General features: G+C 36.2%; 1 protein-coding gene across 1 annotated transcript in view; it reads left to right on the forward strand.

Annotated features, from left to right (window-relative positions):
• Window positions 1–975: 975 nt before the first annotated feature.
• Vlet (COMM domain containing 10 protein valette) overlaps window positions 976–25,474 on the forward strand; it is a 40,531-nt gene continuing 16,032 nt past the window's right edge. The window contains exons 1-3 of the mRNA XM_081734189.1: window positions 976–1,055; window positions 1,412–1,571; window positions 17,331–17,535. Coding sequence (XP_081590315.1) covers window positions 1,537–1,571; window positions 17,331–17,535 — 240 coding nt within the window. The 5' untranslated portion in view covers window positions 976–1,055; window positions 1,412–1,536. The remainder of the gene's footprint in view (window positions 1,056–1,411; window positions 1,572–17,330; window positions 17,536–25,474) is intronic.

Below are 25,474 nucleotides of genomic sequence, written 5' to 3' on the forward strand. Positions count from 1 at the left end.
GCTTCCTCTGCTTTGCTTCACTTCCAAGTACACGATTCTTTTATTTGTTACTTAGACTTTTCTGGCCAGAAGGACTAGGTTGCTTATCCTCTGGTACCCCCGAAAGAAATTAGACATTTCCAATCAGTAAGAAAATACGTAGACACCACCAGCATACTACAATCTCTTCGAACAAAATCTCAAGGGAAAGTAGAGAACTAAAACTTATCAACTGACAGCTGTGAAAAACATTGATGGTCATAAACAATAAATTGAAGCGTTCTATAAGGAATGAAATTTTTTGAGAAAGCATTCCAAGCTAAGATTTTCACTTCCTTCTCTTCGTTTCTTTAATTTGCAAAACAATACAAAAAGTTTTAACTTTTAACTTCTTTTTGTGTTGTTACTCAATCGTGGATGAAGACGTAAGACATACTGTGTTTCCTTCTTTCTTTCTTTATATATACACTTCAAAAGAATCATGCTTAAATTTACAAATATATGATTCATTTTATTATGGCTTGCAAATATCGGAAAACTATAAAGGGAAGAAAGGAAAATCACCCTACTACCTGCCTTAAGTTGTAAACTATAGCGCCAAAAGTTAGGCTCTTGCAGAAATTGAGAATAAATCAATAAGTATTTACCTTTTAAGTGCGTAAATTTTTCCCTTTCCATACTTTTTTTCCTTTAAAAAATGTCATCCCGAAGAAAATAGAATCCGTTTTTAAAAAAATGAGATACTTCGTTAGCTCATTTTCCCTACAGATATTTTATGGGCAATAAATAAACATATCACTTTATCGAAAACTTCCGAATACTAACATAATGCAAGTTGTGTCTAGGTTGAACTAAAAAATAAGTTTTTACTTCTGCTGTTCACATATGAGAATCTGAAATGGAAACCTTCAAAACAGAGAGGAACCAGTTCATTCAGTTTAGAAATCTGGCATCATTGAGTCCTTCGCGACCTCCAGTGCAGTTTGCGGTTGCTAAGCCACAGGGGGTAGAGGAAAGTCTTCCTTCTTCCAGGAAAAATAGTCGCTTATCCATGGCCCCGACTTTACTATCGCTGGGTAGGCCTACATGATAAAGTCTTTTCTCACCCCACTTTGCTCTTTCACTACGCTTTACTTCACACACGTGTGTATCAAACATTATTAATATAAAGGGGCATAAGGTTCTTCGTACACCCAAAAGATTACCTAATCTCAGGGAAACATTTTCTTTCCGAAAGTTATTTTGAAGTAATTAATATTCAAATTTATGTTTTGCATGTATTGTTTTATTTTGAAATGAAGGTAATAACGAATTCTGATTTGCTTGTTTTGACCACTGTCTCCACTATAATGGATTTTTTTTTTTTTGGTCTTTCTGGATTTGCATTCAAATGCCGCTAATTTACTGCTTTTTCTTTTTTTTCATCTTCGAGGCTTCTGCTTTTCCAATTGATTGGTTTGGCAACTCTGCGCAGAAGAAGAAGAGAACGTAGGAAAAGAAAGAGAAGTGTTATAGTAAAGTAATAAGAAGGAATTTGACATCTGAAATACTTGAAGAATGTTTAGTTCATCACAATTGAATCTTACTCCAAGGTAATTTTTAATATATGGAAAATCCAATTGTAGGCAATACATTCTATAGTGTGACTTAGGAATTTATTTTTTAATGGATATTAAATAACCTACTGAAATGGAGTTTAAATAACGCAATTCGAAATAATTGTTGAAAAAGTTACGTATTGTTCGAAGATGATCCGTCATAAATAATGGGATAAAAATAAATCCACGCACATGGAAGATCTGTAGGATATTTCAACTGCTGGAGCATCTTTGCACGACTTAGGAAACCCGTTTTTGTTTTTTTCTTTTTTGCTGCAAGTGTAATTTACTAGTATCAAACGTGTAGGTCAAGTTTAAGCACACCGCTCGAAATAATTGTTGAAATATTTTAATTCATCAATTTCCTTCCTACTTTCCTCCCGGGTAAATTGCGGCTGTACCCCTCACTTTCAATTGATGAAGTTCAACGGGGTTACCCGAAGTAATTATGGTAATAGTATACATGAGAACCCCCTGACCTGCGTTTCTTCTGTGTTCTGTTACCAGAAAATACCATAAATTTTCTACGTAGTGCAATAGTAAGAAGTATCCATGTGCACAAGACATGCGATATGCGTTAAATCCCCCCCCCCCCCCACACATAGTCATAGATAAAGTACAATGGCACTACACATGCAGATATAAAGTACAGGTACGTTCTTTTTTATTTTCGTATCAGTCGATAAGTAAATAAAAGTCGCTTTGTTACCCCCTTTGTAAGTTCGTACATACTCAATGAATAATCCCTAAAGGTATAAGCGTCCTGCACCTTCGGGAACTGATGAAGCTTCATGTATACTATATCTGTAATTATTTAAGAAATCATATTCTAGTATTCTTTTAGGTGTTTGTTGTTATATAGTCACAACTATAAAGCCATTATAATTGTTTCACGTATAAATACAATTATACATATAAATACAGCGTTCAGACATAAGGCATAAAATCTACAATGCGTAAAACAAACAAACCTGTACTCAGTGACCGTTAAAAAACACGAATGCCGTCTAACCAGAGACAGATCAGGGTGAAGCTAATGTGCTCACGTCGTAGCATGGGGGTGCGTGCGAAGACAGCAAGCGCATCAGCGACGATGGATATGCGTATAAGCAAGTGCAGTTATAACAGGTGACATGTCGCATTGATAAAGCACTTGTAATAGTTTGATACTAATAACGAGACACTTGTAAAATACAGCTTTAGTACCCTGTGCAGAAATTCTTCACTTTAGGAAAATAGTATCTAATGTAGTCATCTTTCATATGCATTCGTTTATTTTAACCGTCTTAAAGAACTTGTCTTGATTTTTCCTTAGTGATTCTATACTTGTAAACATAAAATACAGCTGTATTATTTACCATTTAATTCTGCCGCCTGCAGAAATTTGTTCCCTATAAACATGCCTTCGTGGTATCCCATTTTATGGGAACGTACTTACATTGTTGTAATCAGCGGCGTGCCGTCTAGGGGAGTAGGCTAGTCCCCTGGCATTTTAATTAAAGTATTGTATGATAAATATATACCAAAGAAAACGAAAGCATTGTTTGTGTTTCTCTATTTTCGTAAAATAACACTATTTCAATTGTTCTGACACAGCTTTAGTCAGCGCACGTGTGCTGGGTGCGACAGCGAAGTAGAGATCGGAAACGCTCGGGTTTTAATCGGCTTTTCTCGGGGAAGGGAACAGGGTACAACCAGCTATACATTGTTCAGCGTAAGCTCTAAACTGCGATAAACAAAGCCACGTGAAACTAAATCTCGCTGATTTGCTGTTGTTCTACTGACGCTTGTACTCCTCCGCAAAATAGTTCATGTGATTGCATTATTATTTTTACTATGAAGCTTCATATAAAACTGCTATATTATTATAAATTACAAAAAATATAATACGGATTATCTAATAATACTTCAATCGAGTGTGGCTAATGAAACAATAGAAATAAACACTAAGCATGCGCAGTAATTATGGCGCCAACTCAACTGTGGACGGGTGTTCTGCTTTTAATGTCTGAAAGATGACTGGCATGAATCCCGGTTCCGCGAGTGTTGTGGTGAAACACCAACAAGGCAAACCTTTACTCACTACTGTAAGCAACAATTGTTTACGAGCGAAATTCAAATACTTTTTTTTAATCTTGAGTTTCTTTTCTGCTGCTGCTGTAAGTATCTGGACAACACGAGGCAGTATTGTCAAAATGCACGTGCACAATTTGCTCCTCCCCGTGGGAAGTGGGAGTGATACATCACTAACCAATCGTATTTGTGACAAGCGGAAGGATACAAATATTTTGTTTATCGGAGTTTAGAGCTTACGCTGAACAATGCTTAGTCCTCATATTATGTTGTCTAAGCTCTAAGAACGGGCGTTCTGTCGTAAGCGAATTTAATGCTCGTTTGCTTTTTACAGTTAATAGTTTTAACGCAATTAAATTTACAGTATTTAGTGGAATAACTAAACCTCCGAAGTCGGGAAAATATTTCACTTCCGGATACCAGTCTGTCCTTTTCAGCGCAGTAAGTATAGGTCATAAGAAATCGAAAAAGACCAGGACACAGGTTTTCCCTTGTCTAGGGTGGTCGTGGCTGCCATTTTCCAAAATGGCCGCCCTGTATCACAAAGTGTAGGTGTAAGTCATGTGGAAGTATCTCAAATGAACAATATCGGTGTCTATTTAAAGGTTTTCGATGACGCTGAGTCGATTGGAATAGTTTCTTAACATGTAAAATACATAATGAATGACAAAGCCGCCATTTTTAAAGATGGCGGACCTATAATGCTATTTATAGAACTAAATCAGGGAGTAAAAGTCCTACAAGTGTAAGTTTGGTGTCCATTTATAGGTTTTCGAGGTCGCTGAGTTGATTGGAACAGTTTTTGGAATGGTCAGATAAATTCCTTACAATCTGTCATTTATCAATATAGTCTCATTAGTAAAATTGCTTCACATCTATTTTTGGTAGTAAAATGTCAAGGAAATCATTATCGTGTGGCATAGCCGTATTTCCCTGGCGTATCTTTATTATTTATCAGGGTTTTTCATGAAAATTTTTATAATTGCACATTGCTCCCTCCCAAATATACACAATGACAATGACATTTCTCAGTGTTAAAATTTCTGAAATTAAGTCATGGAACTGGAAAGTTTGCTTCTATGCTTCATTTTTAGCATCCGAACATCTTATTACCACATGTTTTTGGAGACATTAGAACTTATTTGCCCTGGACTCTGTTCATTATTCTCGGTGGTTGCCTGTATTTGTTCGCACTCTGAAGGAGTTACCAACCAGACATCCAGAGATTTACGCGGAATTCTGCAACGGCCATTTTACTAGTTCTAGAACTGGAGCATTGTTTTCATCTATCCCCGATGACCAACAAAACAATAAGCTTGTGAAAGGAAATGGAGGTGCCATAGGATTTCTGGATAACAAAGACGCTTTATTGAAGTTGATGTTGGCAGGTCCTACACTTTCTGCAATGTTATCCAAATCCGAGGAGAGTATATTTTTCCAAGCGCAACCCAACATCATCGCGACCACTGGATCATCACGAAGATACTAATGTTCATACTGAAAGATTTCGGAAACACATGAGAAATTTTATTGCTGCTCTAAATGAACATGGAAATCCATTTGAAGGCGATGTGTTGGTATCAATTAACATTCGGCAGATGATGCCAAAAGATGAAATGAGACAGAGAATTAAAGAATTGCATGAGAAGGTACTTCAGCAGTATGCGGAATACGTAACAAATCGTCTCGATTATGTTAAACTCTCGATACACGATGTCATTCCGAAAAACAATATTTCAATATTCAACACACCCGTGAAGAAGAAATGTGCCACAAACGAGAAGATAGTGAATTTGCGAAGAGATTCAAATCTCTTTTGTAAATTGTTCATCGCATCGCAATCACGTGAAAGTGATATTTATCAGTTCTTTGCTCACAAGAACCAACCATGTCCTTCCTCTCTCTCTGACAACGGAAGACTACGTCAATCTGCTAACAAACAAGATGTACTGGAGTGTATTAATATCGAAGAGGAGAGATTTGACGCACGTGACTTCAGTGCTACTGTTCTAGATGGTGCGGCTATAGTGCACATTCTTAAGGTCGGCAAATCTAAGATGTTTCAAGACTACTTCCACAAAGTTTTTAACCATATATAAATTATGTGTTGAAGACCGTAACTCGACTAGATGTCGTCTTTGATACGTAGAAGTCCACTTCTCGTAAGAGCGATATCAGGCAGAGAAGAAAATGCAATAGAGGCGTTTACGTACATGTTCGGCCATCTACTCAAGTTCCTAGAAATTTTAGTGACTTTCTGAAAGAAAGCAGTAACAAAGAACAGTTATTTACGCTTCTAGCGGAGCTGCTCATTCAAGAAATATATTATGGTAAAGAAGTTGTGTGTACTGTTGGTGAGAATGTTGTGACTTCATCCTTAGTGCTAGATGTGAGTAGTATTTCACCATCATGGCATGAGGAAACAGATGGACGACTTATGTTACGCAGTTGAGCATGGTCACAGAAAAGTATGTATTCGAACAGTAGACACAGATAATGTAGTAATTGCGATCGGCGTGTTTAGCAAGATACAACACTTTGATGAACTATGGATTGATTATGGATGAGGAAAGTTCAGGCACTATATCGCAGTTCATGATATCTGCTCCCGCCTATGTCCCCAGATCCAGAAAAATCTACCTGCATTTCATGATTTTAGTGGGTGTGACACTATGCCAGCATTCTGTGGAATAGGCAAACGAACGGCGTGGAAAGCATGGATGCAGTACAGAGAAGTGGATTCAGCATTTCAACATATGTACGAAATGGGTTTTGAGGTAGAGGAAGAGGTGCTTGCTGTTATTGAGCGGTATGTCGTCCTCTTATACAGTATAATAGAACGTCTCACTTGAATGATGTGAACGAGTGTAAACGGCTACTGTACACGAAGAAAAATCGCGCAATAGAAAACATACCACCTACGAAGAATGCACTTATTCAACATACGAAGCGTGCTGCTTTGCAAGCAAAACTATGGCACAATTGTACAAATCATGAATATATGACACCAGATCCAGATAGCTATGGATGGAAACGAAGTGGAGATCAGTATACACCTATTTGGACAACAATTCCAGACATATCCAAAAGTTGTAAGCAACTCGTTGCATGTTCTTGCAAAAAGCGCTGCTCTACATGCAAGTGTGTGAAAAAGAGTTTACCATGCTCCCAACTGTACACATTCGAAGGACACTGCTCTACAGCTGATTTCTCGTAAAATTAAGTTTAAATTGTTCACAACGTTTTCCTTTATTAACTATTGTAAATGCACTTAATAGATGTAAATGTATTTGTTTCAGTATTAAACAACTTAAAAATATTCTAATAAACTGTGTCACCTCTGAAACCTATAAATACACATTAATTTTACACATGCGGCGCTTTTCCTTCCTGATTTATGCTCAGCTTGAGCCTTATACGTCGACCATTTTTGAAAATTGCGGCTTCCGGCAATCAAGCATATGTCTCACCATTCCAAAAACTGTTCCAATCACTCAGCGACCTTGAAAACCTATAAATGGACACCAAATTTACACTTGTAGGACTTTTTCTCCCTGATTTACTTCCATAAATAGCATTATAGGTCCGCCATCTTTAAAAATGGCGGCTTTCTCATTCATTATGTATTTTACATGTTAAGAAATTATTCCAATCGACTCGGCGTCATCAAAAACCAATAAATAGATACCGATATTGCTCATTTGAGATACTTCCACCTGACTTACACCTACACTTTGTGGTATAGGGCGGCCATTTTGGAAAATGGCAGCCATGACCACCCTAGACCAGGGAAAACTTGTGTCCTGGTCTTTTTGGATTTCTTATGACCTATACTTACTGCGCTGAAAAGGACTGACTGGTATCCGGAAGTGAAATATTTTTTCGCTAAGCTATCCCACTAATTAATCTTGACACTTTAAGAGATCTAGTGTAGTGTGAACTTTTTAGATTATCAATATATTTTGAAAATGACTCGAAGAATAAAGTATGGAAGGGGACTCGTCAGAAAAATCGAGTGCCTTGCAGCAAAGCGATGCCGCAAGCAGTGATATTACTTCAATTGGTACAGGAGACAGTAGGGGTGGGGATCGGCCGTTTCAGTGGTGTATTCTGGACCAATTATTCATGGTATCATTTGGATTCCTTAGTTTTCAAGAAAAGCAACAAATAATAACCAGTGGTAGAACAACTCCAAGCATTTCCATTCAGACAAAAATGAAAGATTATATGACATAATATCAAAACGGATTATTTTGCTTCTTCAAAATAGTTAACTGCCTGTGAGACAAGAAACAAACTGTATTGCTGACCTTGTATTCTGTTCCACATAGAATAGGACGTATGGAATAACAGGGTGTCTATCGGTTACGAAATCAGAAAACGGTCATGAAAGTCACGAAATTTAGCTTTTGTGTCACGATTTTTTTTAACTGTACAAATGTAAGTATACATTGGAAAATTTTCATTCTATGAAACATCAAAATTCACCACCAAAAATGTGTATGTTCGGCTTTAGACGCTACCAAATCGCAAGCAAAGTACGTTTCTATCGCATGGATGAAAATTCAGCCTAATTTGCACCCAAATTTGCTCTTCAAAATGTTAGGAAATTTTCTGATTTGCTGAAGAAAAGATCACGAAAAAGTCAGGAAATTTCATTTTGGAATTTTAGTAGACACCCTGAATAATGATGGCTTTTGTGACATTAACAATTTTCACAAACCCAAGTTGCGCCAAGAAAAATGTTATTCACACCTGTCCACAGTAACTAAATTGAAATCTTTCGTGAGAACCAGAATTGCTTTTCAATTGACCAAGCAATGCAGAAATTGATTCAAACCGAGAACTAATGAAGCGATTGATTTATGCCTCTTATTTTATGGCTAAACAAGAGCTATTATTTAGAGGTCATAACGAACAGGAAGATTCTGTCAATTAGGGTAACTATATTGAAGTAATTCATTTACTTTCTAAGTACGACACTAGATGGACTTGCAGGGGCGACCGAAGAAAATTTTCTAAGGAGGGGCCCATCTCCATGGTTGCTATGATGCGTCTGGTATTTAATATACGTGGTTTGCTATATTACGTATACATTTTCGTGAGCCAGAGGAAAGCCCGGACCCCACCCTGCCCTCTCATTCGGGCACCCATGTTGACGTGTCATCTTCACAGCACGGGAGTCTTTAAAGGAACATCAAACAGAATTCAAAATTATATTATTAAATGTGTTGGTGAGTAATTCTGGATAAAATTAAGTCAGAAATAAACAATACACTTTTTACAGCAATAATGTTGGACAAAACTATGGACATTGCAAAGATCTCTCAACAGTCAATCGGTACGTGAAAGACTCAATATTCATGAAAGATTTATTTGTTTTGCAGATGTTACTAGTGATTGCACTGCGACTGCCCTAAGTGAACATGCTTTCCAAGTTCTCTCTCACTTTAATTGTAAGCAAAAGCTTGTAGCACTAGGCCAGCGTTTCCCAACCTTTTCCAACGTGCGGCACACTACGCGTATAACTTGAATTCTCGCGGCACACTCATATATATTATTATTTGTAAATATAAAATACCATAGTATTTCTTCTGTGATTACTGATCTCCTTCTCACAGAGAAGAAAGCTCGATCACTGGTTTTCGCCCGTGCTAAATCATTGTGCTTATTTTTCATTCTAATTTAAATATATATATATATATATATATATATATATATATATATATATATATATATATATATATATATATATATATATATATATATATATATAAACAATAGCAATGAAATATTGGACTCAGGTTTTTAAGACTACGCTTTCTTTTTCAAAAACTGTATCCAACTTTTCACTAAGAAGGAAGATCACTAAATACGGTAACGAACGAACAAACAAATCTCTTTTAGTTTTAAAACACAAATGTAGGTAATTTGTATGTGTTTGCTTTGTCGAAAGGATTAAATAATATTTTAAAATTTCAAGTTACGCAAGTTACACAATAGTCTGCAACAATAAAGAAGCAATAATGGTCATAACAGTGATAACAAATACTTTCTCAACATTAAAAATGTACAAAATAACACGGTATGAAACTTAAAATTGTAGAGGTTCACAGTAATGTATTCACAGGTCATTTAGAGGTTCACAGTAATATAAAATACAAATATACATTTTTCCCTATGTCTTGCAATTTGATTGCTATAAAATTAATAATTTTGTTTCGATTTCTTCGCGGCACACCAACGGCCCATTCACGGCACACCAGTGTGCCGCGGCACACCGGTTGGGAAACGCTGCACTAGGCTATGGATGGAGCTGCCACATTTTCTGGACATTTGAACGGTTTACAATCTTTTGTGAAAAGGTGTTTGAGTGCACTCACCATACACTGCTATGTTCACAGACTCAATATCGTTGTTCCACAGTCTGTTAATCAGATCAAGGAATGTAAAATATTTTTTAGAATAAGTGGCATTCCAAATTTCTTTTCATATTCATCGAAACGCTGTAACGCGCTTGCTGAATCAGAAGTAACTAAGCGATTTCCAACAGTTGCCAATATAAGATGGAATTACAATTCCAGAAATGTGAATTCAGTAAATGAAAATGAAATATAGCTCTTACGGTGTTCTGAGAACATTGTAGAAGATTCAGATAATTGCGACACCGAAGCTTTCATGACTTTAAAAAAAAGTGAGAGTTATCATTGAAGGATTTCGATTTTGCATTTCTACTAAAAGTTTTCAATCATTTTTTTTCGCGCACGGATATACTATTCAACATTCCTTAAAGTAAAACCTTGTATGTGAAATACTGCATCCAAAAAGTACAAAAGATGGTATCTCAACTTAGGAATGCAAGAAATGATTTTGAAAAGACTTATAGAAAAGTAGAATTAGATGACAGCCGAACCTTCTAATGAAAGACGTAAAGTAGATGATTCAACAGATCCAAAAATTAAATATGTGCGTCTCTTCAATAACATTACCGGTATTGATACTGTGATTAGACAAATGAACGTGAGATTTCAAGATCTCAGTGAGTTACAATTTTTTGAGCTGTTAGGTTTCATGAATTGTCAGTGCTTGAAATCTCGATTTCGTGATTGCTTGTTTTTGACCCTTAAATCAAGTTACGGGAGTTTTTTAATTTTAACAATTTACGGAGTGAATTAATATAGGTTTACAGACTCTTTGATTTTTCAAATAAAACTGTGACTGAAATTATCCATTTCTTGAAAGAAAGAGGCTTGGTAGAAGAAGGGTTTACAGAAACATATGAATTGTGTTATTTGGTGTCAACAATACTAGTCAGGACCACCACTGTACAGCACACATTCTCTTCGAACCTAGTCCCCTGTGAGAAAAGTCAGTGCACGCCGCTGGTTGTAATGTAAGGACTATTAGCAGGAAATGCACTTACTCCTTTAGATAGTGTTTGTTAGGGAGGAGTTGCTGCAAGTTTTTCCTTTAGACAGTTCATTCATTATTTAGGTTCTTTCGATTGCAGTGATTCGATTCGGTTCAGTGACTTGATTCAATTCGTTCCGGTTTTTTGAACGAATCAGTTCCAGTCACTACGTCAGATTAACGGATACAGATTCACTATAGGAGAGCTGTCTACTATAGAACACGAACAAACTTTAAAACACAAACCAACTTGTGATAGGTGACCACTAAAAAGTACAAATGGTATCTGAGCCAGGGCAGGAGCGCAACAGCGTGGGTCCGTGCAGTAGCGAATGTGTGCGGCCTTAGGGAGCAACGGCGTCAGTGGTGGGGATGTGCGCGTAAACTACGTATATGACAACATAACCAACTTACCTTCCAGTGGAACTTTTCTTTCTTATTTTCTCTGCACCTTTTAACTTCCGTTTTATTTCATGTCTTATTTTACAACGTTTAGGCATCAACTGATTTATTTCTTTTTGTTAATGCCATGTGCTCGTCCCGTTTCTGTCATATTACATCACACTTGAGTAACTCATATTCTTTCAAATCTTTAATTGCATTCTTTTCTTATAATCTAGGAATATGAGGAGTCGAAGATCAGGAATTCTTTGAAATCCTAGTATTTTATCCTTCCACACGTCAGATAATTCAAATCGCTGTTTAATATTCGGACACGACATCCATAGTTCCGCCCAGGGGCGGCGATTCGCGGGACAAGGGGACAGTTGTCCCTCCTCACTTTTTTGAAGCGACCCCTTAATGTATATAGTTTCATTTGGAAATATAAAGTTTTTGTATGTATTACTGGCTCATAGAAAAAATGGTACCATATAATATTTGCCGTTGCGTTGAGTACGTATTGCTTATTTATCTTCCCGTGAAGTTGAGAAAGCTACAGAAATTGCGTTTTAATTGCAATTCAAAGCAAATTATATTGCAGTTGCGTATTTCTTTAAATGTCGTAGTATTTAACTTGTAAATGCGTGTAGTATTTAGTGTCTTTCATTTTCTTGAGTAGTAACATACATTTAATGGCATTTGTGAAATTAAAAATATAAGTTGTTCAGTTCCCCAGTTTCAATGTAACTTCTACAAAACAAGCCTTATTATTCACCACTATGATTGTTATTATCCTTTCAATTTATTTGTTTTGTAAATTTGTTATTAAATAATCTGAACACACAATTTTCCAGATGTTAAGATGTTCATGAGTAAGGAATCAAATCCTTTCTTACACTTTCGTTGTTTAAGAGTACAAAGGGCCAGTGCCTACTTGCGTTGCTCTTGTTAATTTACTTAATAAAATGTGAAATACGATATACAATATTTTAACTGAAAAAGATAGTATCCTATTAGTTATACAACCTTTTGTCAAACAAAGTGTTAGAAACAACCAGGAAAACTAATACATATACAAATATTCAAATCATGTCTTGCCCCCCCCCCCCCCACACACTTCTAAAGTCCAATCGTCGCCACTGGTTCCGTCATACTTAACATTGTTCTCCAATACTATCAGCACTACCAGTACGTTACTTCAGACTATTCTCTGGAACGAGTCGACTACTTCGATCTTTAAGGATCACGATTTACAACAGTGCCTATTATCGCTTCCATGTTTTACAATACGTTATTATGTACTTGCAGGTAGAGGCCTTGTATTAGATTTTCTCGCTTTTTATGCATGGTACAGACAAGGTCCACAAATATTCCGGTTTCGTATATCTCCCTCTTTCGAAATCAGAATTCCTACTTCTTCAGTAAATTTGACAAAACTGTGTCCCCGTAAAAAAAGGATAGCACCCATATTTCCTGTGTAGAGGACTAAATTTTACCTGTAAATTTTGAAAAATATTCTATGCCTAGACTTGACCAGCACCATATTAAATCATTATAAGGTGTACACTGGGGTTAAAATGGGTGAGTGTATATCAAAGTAGACTGTGTAACAGTAATTTCCATCGAAGAAGTGTTTCTGTACGAGGTGGGAAACCTACATTTTATGTTAGCAAGTATAGAGTTACTAGTGTGAAAACGTGTGAGACTGTTACAAGTGGTCTAACCTATGTTATTTTATGTGATATTAAGTGTTTTCTCGGGTTAAGTTCAGAAAAGCCTCACCACAACAAACCAGTGTACTAAAATAAGTGAATGAAACTAAACCTAACCTAGGGTAATGGTACTGGTTATGGCCACTTTAAGGACATTTTCACTTTTGTTATCATTAAAAAAAAAAAAAAAAAAATGCCACTTTTTATGATTTCAAAGTGTATACTTCTAATTTGAACTCTTGTGAACATATTTTTCGTATTAAATCGTTGTCTATTGTCTTTAAAAGTTACCACAAAAGCATTTTTAAAAAATATTAGACATTTCACTAGTTTTGAACATTCTGTTTCTGCTTATGGCCACCTTTTTCCCTACTTATGGCCATTCAAAACCAATATAAAAATCCAAATTAAGGTTTATTAAGTAAAAATACATCAAAGATCTTTTACGCACACATGAAATTAGCTTAGGTATAGGGCTCTTGCCTACTTATGTCTGAATGCTAGTTACATATAAGCTACGTCACAAAATGTATTTATCTTTAGCATTTAGGTATGTACATTTTATATATAATTTGCAACTTTATCTATAACAAGAAGTTGCCTAGTAGAATAAACTCTTAAATAGTTCAAAACTAGTAGAGCATAGAACAATATCAATGTTGTACTGGTTGTCAACTGTTTTACAGCTCCAGGAAATACATTTACCACCATTCAACCCTGTTCGTTGAGGCTCGGTTCTAGCAATTTATCAATAATATTCAAAATATTTACTTGTGATATGTCATTCTCAATGATTACAAACTGTGCTTTCTTTTGAGTCCACATGAGCTCCTTCGTGACTAGGCGGTTAGCGTACGCGCCTTTGGCACGGAAGACCCACGTTCAATTCCCGCCGGGAGCTCATGTAGTTCGGATTCTGCGTTAAATCAGTAGGTTCACGTCTCACATAGCCTCGCTGCTGAAAGGGACGCTAAACTTAAAACCAACCCAATCAACTCTACGAGTCCACACATTTAAAACATTTAATAACATACTCAAAATTTGATATTTTATTCAATATTACACCAAAACACCGTGTGCGTGGGTTTTCTCGGGGTTCTCCCGTTTCCTCCCACTTTCTTCATTCCACCATTTCATTCATTACTCATCATCACCGTCTCCTTTAGCCTAACCGGCATAACCGTGGGACGTAAAACTCAAAGATTTCATTTCATTTTTCAATATTACACCAACATACTTGTACTCTGTCACACGGAAAGATTTCATTGAGATTACATATAGGCTAACACGGTATTTTATACCGAGTATAGTAGACTAGGAATGTTGTGTTTCGTTCAATTATATGATTAGGTAGGGTTAAGAAATTTTCTTTTTTGTTACGTCAAAATATGTTTTATTTTGTAATTTAAAGTTAACTTAATATTTAGGCCTATTAGTGGATTTGATTATTTAGGCCTACAGCAAAAATATGTTTCAATGTCAATAAAATAATGTTTTTGTTATTTTTATAAACAATCAAGTACTGTCATAATTGCAAAAGGTGGTCATAAACAGTAACAAGTATGAAACCACTTAAGGCCACCTTCTGGCCATAACTGGTTACTCACGGAGTATTCTGACCCATTAATGTCCATTGCATTTATTTGTTATATTTTGAGATTCTGGCAGTTACGAAAGCATTATAAAGGAAATATAGAGTTTTTCTTACCAGGAAAGTATGTTTCTACTTTGTAGACCACCAGATGAATTTTCTACAATTTTTTAAAAAACTCAAAACTCTTAAGAAATTTCACGAGAAATTGGAGAATTCTGTGCATCACAACCCAAAAAATGTAACAGCATATCTATATTCATTGACTGAATCTGTTGCTTAAAGTCTACTGCTTTTAATAAACTTTGTTTCAGTTAGTTGAAAACAGCATGAAGCTTAATAAAGGACTAATAACATGAAAGTGGCCATAAGGGGTATGGTGGCCATAAACCGCACCTGTACCCTAACCTATTCATGTCGTATTGTCATGTTGAAAAAACTGGATGGGGTTAGCGAAACAAATGCCTTTTTTGCGCTGTCGTCGTTTAACCGCATACCTTACGTCGCTACGCGTCGTCACTGATTCCAGCTCGTGCCAAGTGGGCTTTATGATAAGACACACGAAGTGAGGGTGATTTCTCGCTGTTCTGTCCTTCCTTCCCACTGTTTTCACTCCGCCATTTTGTTCATTATTAAAATCATCGTCTCCTTTGGCCTCGGAACATAAATTATGAGACATTAAAATAAAAATGTCTCATTAGCAAAGAAGAAGGTTTCAACCATAGTGAAGTAGTTTTGAGTATAAACCTCTGTTGGACGTCTGCAAATTGTAGTGTTTAACGCAAAATAACTTACACTTGTATCAAGTTTCCTGTGGTGATGAATCTATAGAGACTTTGGTGGGATATAAAATAGATTTTTTCTTCTCCTTGCCGTATAATGCATTGTGATATTTGAACACAATATAACGAAAGATGGACGTCATATGACGTTTGCTTCACTTCTGAGGTTTTCAGGTTGTAAATAACTTAAAGTACTTATATATGTGTTTCTGTGTACTTTAAAGTAGTAATTCTGAACCGGTGTGTCACGACACACTGATGTGTCGCACAGTTCCGCAGGGTGTGTGGTAAAATTTTATTATTTAAAAATCATGAAACATTAATTAATAAGTTAAAATCACTGTTGTAATAGATTGTACTATTCAACTTTTCCAGTGGCAGCAACAATATACAGTACTACGTACAGTCACTATTTTGTAGAAAGTTATTGTCTATGCTAAAAAAAAAGGGATACGGTGGCTCAGTGGTAGAGCGCTTATCCGGTTCGATCCCTGGCCAGGTAAGTTTGAGGTGGACGACATTTACGCGTCCGTGGGTTTTCACTTGGTACTCCCGTTTTCCCCACATTCTCATTCCACCGATTCTTCCATTATCATTCACTTGCCTTAATTATCGTCTTCCTTAGCCTAAAGGTCATAAACGTGGGACGTTAAACCGAAAGAATTCATTTCATTTTTCTTACATGGTTATAATTTATATTAGGTAGTAATAAAAAAAAATCAAACCAATGTGTGGCGATGTCGTTGGAATTCAGCAAAGTGTGCCGTCAGCCGAAAGAGATTGAAACAATGCTGTAATATATCATGTTTCAGTTTTTAGTTTTATGTTCCACGAGTATACACCGAGGCTAAAGGAGATTATGATGATGAGATGGATGATAATGATGGGATGATAGAAGTTGGATAACACCGAGAAAAAACTACTCATACGGTTTTTGTTCACAACAGAGCTCACTTGACGCGAGCTGAGATTGAACTAGGGATCCCACACCAAAAGTGAACGATCTACTACAGAACCACCGCAGCCTAATGTTTCAGATGTTTATTGTATAAATCTAACATTCTTTCTTCTTCTTTTATTTTATTTATTTACTTTTCGAGTTCACGTGGTAATGAGATGGATGGAAGAGGTGGAATGAAAAAATGGGAAAAAATGGCAGAACCCCGAGAAGTCCTGAGCACAAGGTATTTGTCCACCTCGAAGCTTATTTGAGGCGAGCTGGGATCGAACCGGGGACCGCACATGCTAGAGATGAGTCACTGCGACCTCTTCAATTTTGCTTCGTGAAATGACAAAATTGTGTATTGAGTGCGTGGTTTCTATTTTAATGAAGCACTACTTTTAACACTGTTCCTGTATTCATGTATGGTTTACATGTTTAGAGCTTACGTAAATAAACATTAGTCTGTCTTCTACATTTTCAGGTTTATCCAGATATATAGGGAAGTCCAGACTTAATAATCTTTTAAAATCGAAAGCGTTTCAAGGAAATTATAAACTTTTACTTATGAAACTCCTGCTCATACCCAAATTATTTTAGATTCATGGTTGGCACAAGACATCATTGTCTTCAAATGAACTAGCCTTTTGAATGTCACTTTACACACTTGTCACGAACCAGAAAGTGTGGGATTCTCCCGAAATTTCCGCGAAAAGGATTTTCTCATTATTTTTGCTCCGTGGTAATATAATTGTGAATGTAATATGACGTTTGATCAATCTTTCATAGTCGAGTTTAAAATAGCTTTGAATGTTCTTATATATATATATATATGGCTAATGAGGTTTTGTGCATTTCTTATAGCATGGAGAAGACAGCGCATCTAATCAATGGGATTGATCCAGCGAAATTTCCTCTGTTGCTGAATAGAATTGCCCAGACTCTTCAAACAGGTGAAACTGAAAAACCTTTCAGCGCCGAAGAAGAGGAGAAATTGCAGGCATCTCTAGGGATGGAGAAGAACGATCTGTCTTTCCTTCTCCAATCTATTACATATATCTTTGAACAGGTGAGATTACCATTGATAAAGTTAACCAAATGAAATTTGTCATTTTAACTGGTATCCACAACAATATGTTGAAGTATCTTTATTTATGTATATGAATTAATGAATGTTCTAACAGTTTGTAAATTTACAATTTTAATTACTCCGTCTAATTACTAATATTTAATTTATCATTGGCTGTACTGTTTCAATATCCCCTGCTGAACAAATGCAAAACTTTCTCAGCAAATGGGAGCAACTCACGCGCAACCCCATATGACTTCTCAGTTTCCTCTTGCACTATTATGTTAATTTCGTATTGTAAAGCACTAGAATCCCCTTCTTTTGGAACTGCAATTACTGTGAAAAACTTATGCAGAAAATTTCCGGGAGGCTGAGGTAATTTTGTGCTAGTTTGTAGAAACAATTTTGCTCTTTTCTAACAGGCAGTTTGTGAAGATACTGCTAAATGTTAAATCTATGTTAAACGCAAAAATTTAAGGAAGTAGCACAAAATTACATAAGTTAAAGAAAATGCGTAAATTCTTTACAGCAATTGGACTTCCACAAGAAGAGGATTCTAGTGGTTTACGATATCAAACTACTACAAGAGGAAATCTTAAAAAGTGAGGTGGGTTGCCCACCAGTTAACCGAATATACTGAGGAAGGTGTCAGAGAACAGTGAAACAGTTCAGCTACTAGTACATTAAACTTGGTTTAAAGGGACAATTTTTGCCGATAGATGTCACTACAGTCTACTGTTTTTTTTTTTTAACCTTTCATGAAAATTTACAGTTCCTCTTACAACTTTCAACCTAGAGACTTCAAGTTTGTAGAGAAGCAGCTTCATTACCTATTGAAGGCAACAGTCCGTCCCGATTTTTTATTTAGAATTTTCTTCTTGTTGAAACAGTTCCATTGTTAAAGGTTTGGATATCCATTTCAACAATCAAGCTATTTCAACAATGAAGAAAATTCTAAATAAAAAATCGGCACGGATTGTTGCCTTCGATAGGTTATGAAGTTCCTTCACTACAAATTTGAAGTCTGTAGGTTGAAATTTGTAAGAGAAATCGTGAATTTTCGTAAAAGGTAAAAGATACATGAGAGAGATACGAATACTGTACTGACATCTATCCGCAAAATTTGTCCCTTTAAACCAACCTTAAGTGTTAGATACAGCACAGATGTTAAAATGTCCATTTCGCGCATTACATATTTATTGAAAGAGAAAACATTACTCAGCATTGCACTGCATTTATGATGCTTGACTATGATTTCGAGATAATTCTACTGTATTGTCTGTATAAGAATTAATGAAGAACTGTTTAATTTATCCTTACATGTAACTTAACGAACTTCACATCCATTTTTTAAAAATCTGATTTTAGTTAGTGGGTTTCCGTATATACGTAATTCTTTTAAACGAATTTGAAGATTCTGGAAAATCTAAGTAAACAAAAGTATAAAAATTATTTAGACACGTAACATAACTTCTGTCCTTTTCATAAATATGTCGATATCAGTGTTGCCTTAGTCTTTTATTTCCGCAGTAAGTGATAATTTATTTGTTTTGATGATTTTTTAGTAGTGATATGTTTTGTACGTTTCGGTCAAAAACCTATTGGACACTTCAAATTTTATAAATAAAATTATTAATATAGGTAATCTCATTGTTATCGTAATTCCCCTTGTCTGAATGGAAAATAGAATTCTTCGTCCTTATGCAACGCGCATCTTTCTACAATGAAGATGCCTTATGTAAAGTGTTAACGCCTTTAAGTACATGTTTGAAGTCCTCAAGTGCTTGAACAGACCCAATACCGCTGAATCATTTCCTTTTAATTGCAAATGTATTCCCTAATTCCGTATAACTATTAGACATTCAAATCCACTAGTGACTTGATGATTTAAAAGATTTAGAGGGGGTCTTAAATCTGTATTTATATAAACTGTGTTCTTAAGTCTAAAAGATAAAATCGCTCATTGTGGATTGAGTGAGGTAAGAAATATCAGTCATCAACTTACGTACTTCGTCTTTAAAGCTTATTAAGTTCCTAATAAAGGGACTGAATAAAAAGAGAGTGTAACTCAAAGGACGTTGATTTTTGAGGATTGTTTGAGAAATTTTGTTAACACTTCAACCAATTACGTTATTACTGAAGTAAATTATAACAAATGAGACCGGTAAGCGATGTTTCCCTGATCGTCATTAAAAGTGCGGCACCAGGAAGGAGACAAGATAGGAGCACCAATATTTGCGGGCAAAGACTTTGATGGTACAAGTACCAAATGATTAAATTTACGGCACTGTGCGACATGTAATAACGTGGGACAGTGAGGTAGGACTGGCGACGGTCAGTAGCCTTGAGTCTACCGTGGGTAGTCAGAACGGTTGCAGCATGAGGTATTGAGAGAATGCGATGCTAAATGTCCTCCTGGAATATGACAAGCTGTGAATCTTGGACACTATGCCCTACTCATCAGCTGTAGCTGGTAGAGTTCTTATGTGTGAGAGACGTGTGCAGGCATCTACACCAGCTGAGTTCAGTCGTCGAGAGATCGAAGGAACGCGACGGTCAAAATAGCAGAGGAACATTGTGTCCAGCCAGAAAGTGTACCTAGGGCAGTACGTGCAACATGTGGGCACGCGTTATCCTGGTAGAATGTAGTTCTCGACAGGATCTGCACTAAAGAAAGACTACATTTGGGTCCAACACTTCGTCAATACTGGTCAAATTACCTTCAATGCGTAGGAAATACGAACATGCGCGGAATCTAATGGTATCCCACACTATAATACCTAGTGCTCAGGGTGTCTATCGGTCATGAAATCAGAAAACGGTGATGAAAGTCAAGAAATTTAGCTTTTGGGTCACAGTTGTTTTATTTGTACAAATATAAATAGAGACGAAAATTTTGTTTTATAAATCATCAGTGAATATAGTGAAAGTGGTGTGAGAAGACATCAGGTTTTTATAGCTGCAGGGAACAGTCTTTGAAAGTAGAGGTAAGATAAAGATAAGTACTAAAGAATATAGGCACTGTTATTAGTTTTTAAATGTTACGAAATTTTATGATTTGGTAAAGAAAAGGTCACTAAATTTCATTTTGGAATTTTAGTAGATACCCTGGTGCTGGATCGACACACAATTCCGATTACGAGAAACTGACCAAAAAACCCTGAAATCGAAGTTTCGATTTTTAGACTTTTATGATCCTAGGTAGGTTAGTATCTTTCAGTGGCGTGTGGTGCTGTTGCCGATCGGGGAACAGGTCATAAAAAGTGATAGACTCTTCCTCCCACGTTATCATTCCACGAATTCTTTCATAATCATCTGTCGTCTTCTGCCTAAATGACATGATCGTAGAATGTCAAAAACTTCATTTCATTTTTACATATGCACGGCTAATACTGCGATTGATCAATTTCCAGTAACATCTGTGAATCATGGAAATAATTTTTCCGCCTGTAACAGGTTCCAAAATTACTACGCCTATTATTGTGTAAAGCTTAAGATGGATCTCGCAGAGATTGGAATACAAAGTAGAAACTGGATGCAGTTAGCTAAGGATAGAAATCAGTGGAGAGCTTTTGTGAACGTGGCATTGAACCTCCGGGTTCCATAGGCCGTAGAGTTAGTTAGTTAGTTTTTTTTTATCATTGTGTAAAGCAATATTATAGTAAAGAGAGAACTAGAAATTTCATGTCTTATTCTGTTAAGCATTTCCTCTACTACAAAGCTGCTTAGATCATTTGGAATTCTATTCGAAGTTCTAGCAAACGTAGCTACATTCAACAAATGGTTTTGAATTTGTTAATCATATATTACAATGAAGTTCAATAGTTCAATGTAATTGGTCTTGCTCATTGACTTACCGTTTCTCTGTGTCTTCTGTGTTTCAAACCCACTTTTCTAAAGAAAACCTCTGGCACTAATCAGACAGTCTCTTTCTCTGTTTGTTTTTGCATTTTCATTATTTTAAACTATATCCTAGCGATGTTGATAAACTACTTGACCACCAGTCCTTCTGTCTGTCTTTACTGAATGTCTTTACTCACTACTTGAATGGAGATGACTTGGGGACTTTCATCACACCCACTATTGATATAAAAAATGATCATTGAATTCTAAGGCATTCAAAACTTCTTTTCAGTAATAAAAGAAACATGACTAATATGGCAGTTTATCACTTGATAACACCTAGTTTAACCGTTTCGATGGATTATGGTGACTATTTAGAAAGTGCTTAGTGTAAGATTTTATTATCGTTTTAAATTCTGTAAGGTGAAGGGTAGGCCTGCCATTTAAAATAACAGTGCGTTAGAAAACCCAGTGAACCAAACGGACTCAATTTCACTTCATATCATACTCTGGCTGATTCATTTCTTGCAAAACGAAATTTTCGAATTCGTGAACCTGTAACAGGAGGTACCACCCACGTGATTCGCTGTTTAACGAGGAGTATGGAAACCTAAGTGTTCCCGACTTTTTTTTTAAAAAAATATAAAAGATACAGTATCACATATAACGTTATACGAAGAGTTAAACAAATTCCTTTATTCCTTAGCAACTTAAAATTACATAAACTGAACTGTATGATTCGCTAAATTCCACTATCCCTTCTAAAGTACACGAGTAGAAACGGGTCAAACGTACAGCTTTCTCTGCTTCCTCGCTATGTTCGTGTCTGCTCGGTTTCATTCGGAAGAAAATATTTGTTTCGCCACCGACAGCAGCAGAGCGGATGACATGAAGCTTGCTTGCAATAAGGCAGCGAATGGACTTTTTACCTCCTAGAAAATGAAGGTTTTATAATAATTTAATCTTACTTATAAGAAAGATAAGAAAGACACAAAATGGGAGGAAACAATCTGTTCCATGGAGAAATCATCGCTGTTATATTAGAAATGAATCTTTTTTGAGAGTCGGATGCACATTCCTTGCAGCCGAAATCTATTCGATCTGAGTATCGAACTAGTCACATTGGTTCTCGCTCAGAATGCAAGTAAATGCAGTTTTCATTCGTGCTTCATTTCCTTGTGTTTGTAGTTATTCGAACTTTTTCAAATAGAGCTCACGATAGAAAGTAAATAAATTTCAAATATAAATAAAATAAAATAAAATGTGACTGTTATTAAGTTTGTGAAGCATTTACAATATCGTACTCGTTGTTCCAACTAAAATCACAAACATTAAAATATAATATGCAAAAGTCAAAAGTCCCGCGAAATTCCACTCTTAAACAATTTGAACAATTTGTCCGAACTTTTCGATGTTTTTAATGTAAAGAGAGAGAGAGAGAGAGAGAGAGAAAAAAGCAAAGCTCCCATTTCGCTCATTTTGTTTTGTCCAAGTATTTATGCGGCGATATATAAGTTTCATTTTAACTGCCGATTGCAAGTTTTTTTTTTCTTCATGTTTTCAGGAGTGGAGTCCATTGGGCGACACGGCTTCGCGATACAAAAAGCAGGCGTCGCCCAACTTAGAACCACAGTACCGCCAGATACGGATACGGCTATCATATTGCTGCAGACAGAAGTAGGATTTGTCTGAAAAGAGAATGTCTTGCCATTCTTTTATGTTCGACGTTCGCGACGCCCTTCTAGTCTCCCATCTGTCAACGTGAAACTGTCTCGAGGATACTGGGCACTGTACAACAGCCTCAAATGCTTGGAGCCAGTGTGCGGGATTTGACTATGTCCGATCTGCCAGACCCATACGCACAAGCCTGTCTTCGTGATTCATGGTATGGCGCGGCATTGGGATCCGGCATATCATTGCGAAATGCCTTCATGGATTCATTGAGTCCATATGCTGCACTGTGGTCTCATTTCGTCCAAGATTGGTACCAATGTCGCGGAAAAATAAACCACACTCGAGATACCCAGTATTCGTCCGTGATCTACAACGAGTTGTTTTGCATTTAATATAACGTAATCTATATCTAAGTATATGTAATAATCATTATATTAATAATAAGTTACCATAAATATGTGAGATATTAAAAGCTTACACTTCTTTTATTTCAAAAGATGACTACTGGAAACCATTACATCACAAATAAATGTCAAATATATTTCTTCGTGACATCAACTATATATCTTCATGACAACCATCCTTATGAATAATAATATTTTTTTCTTGACAACCTAATCAACAAACTTTTTCTTTTTCAATATACATATTTGTGCTCAATTATTGCGTCTCTGATCATATTCATAAAACAGGTACAGATTGATAATATTATTACATCATTATGATCGTATGATCGTATCGACATCATTATGATCGTATCGTTATACAGGGTGTCCGAGAAGTCCTTCCCTGATTACAGAAATTGATAACTCAGGCTAGAAATAAGATAGAAATATGAAACTGGTGTTGAATTGTTTACAAACTATAAAAGTTTTTGTCTGTGTTAGGTTTGTTCTGTTTTACCAAGTCTCAATTTTGTTTGTTTTAGGTTTGTAGGACGTAAGTAAGAAGCCCAAGAAGCCATGCCAACCAACCAGGAGAAGGCACAGTGTGTCCTGTGGTACCATGAGACACGATCACCAACCACGGTGCAGAGACAGTTCCAGACAACATTTGGGAGGACTCCACCTGATGTCAAGAGCATTAAAGCCTGGTATGAGAAGTTCAAGAACACAGGGTCGGTTGCTGACCTTCCGAGGTCTGGTCGACCAAGAACCTCAGCAGACACGGTGGAGGCTGTGCGGCAGTCTTTTCTGAGAAGTCTTAAGAAATCGGAAGTGTACTGATGTGACCAAAACTTTTATAGTTTGTAAACAATTCAACACCAGTTTCATATTTCTATCTTATTTCTAGCCTGAGTTATCAATTTCTGTAACCAGGGAATGACTTCTCGGACACCCTGTAGATCAAGGCCTGAAACGTACCGGAAGATTGCCACGTTCGACGGCGGGGCATCTTTTGACCGTATGCACACACTCACGTCATACCAACCTTCGTACAGTGCATTTCTCAAGTTTGTATACCTAACCCGTAATACTTGTATACCAACAATATTCCATAATTATACAAAAATAATCCGTAATGTGCCAGTTACCCCCATACTGTACTTCTTGTTCTGAACTGAATATATTAAAGCGTTCGATTCTTATTACAATCAACATAAAGAAAACGACTCACATTTGTTCTTAAATATTTCCATTAAAGATTTTCGGAAAAATAAATCGTTGGAGTAACCCAATTACCCCGCTTGGTAGAAGAAGAATTAACGAGGTGAAATGATTTCGAGAGTCACTCATGCTTACGTTTTCGATTACTAATGAAGGATGAACACAGACATAAAAAAAACTCTCACTGTTGTTTTTCTTTCTTGATCACTGTACAATAATATGAGTTAGTCTATTAAAAACTAGACAGCCAACGAAATATTTTTTTACTGTTCACATATACATTCGGTTTTTGTTCTTAAAAATCATAAAACTGTATCAACGTATTTACACAGCACTTTACAAAATATAACCGAACCAGACTCAACATTAAGTGTCCCCTTAGATTATGGTGGGCAGAAAGAGGGAAATTGCTCAGCTAAGGCTGTTACACTCCGATATGTTTACAGTAGAATATTACAACATTTCTGTGTGAATGTACGTATTAAAATGAATTAAATCATTGAAATTTGTGTGTGATCGTTTACAAATAAAAGTTACAAAAAAAAAAAAAAAAAAAATACAGTTGACATGGAAGATTCCAGAAAGACACGTCCGTCAAGCTGGCCCGCACAAATTTCATATTCAAACTAAAACAGTACCAAAAATTTGTACCCAATATGTACCAATTTGTACCACTAAAATTAGAATTTGTACCCCCACCAATTTCGAAAAAAATTGAATTTTTGATGGCGGGCCAGCTTGATGTCAAGCTGGCCCGCACAATTTATTTTTCTTTCCAATTCGAACAAAAACGGTACCAAAAATTTGTACCCAAT

The sequence above is a fragment of the Thermobia domestica genome, chromosome 12, assembly GCF_964235325.1.
Source record: "Thermobia domestica chromosome 12, izTheDome1.hap1.1, whole genome shotgun sequence".
Lineage (NCBI taxonomy): Eukaryota > Metazoa > Arthropoda > Insecta > Zygentoma > Lepismatidae > Thermobia > Thermobia domestica.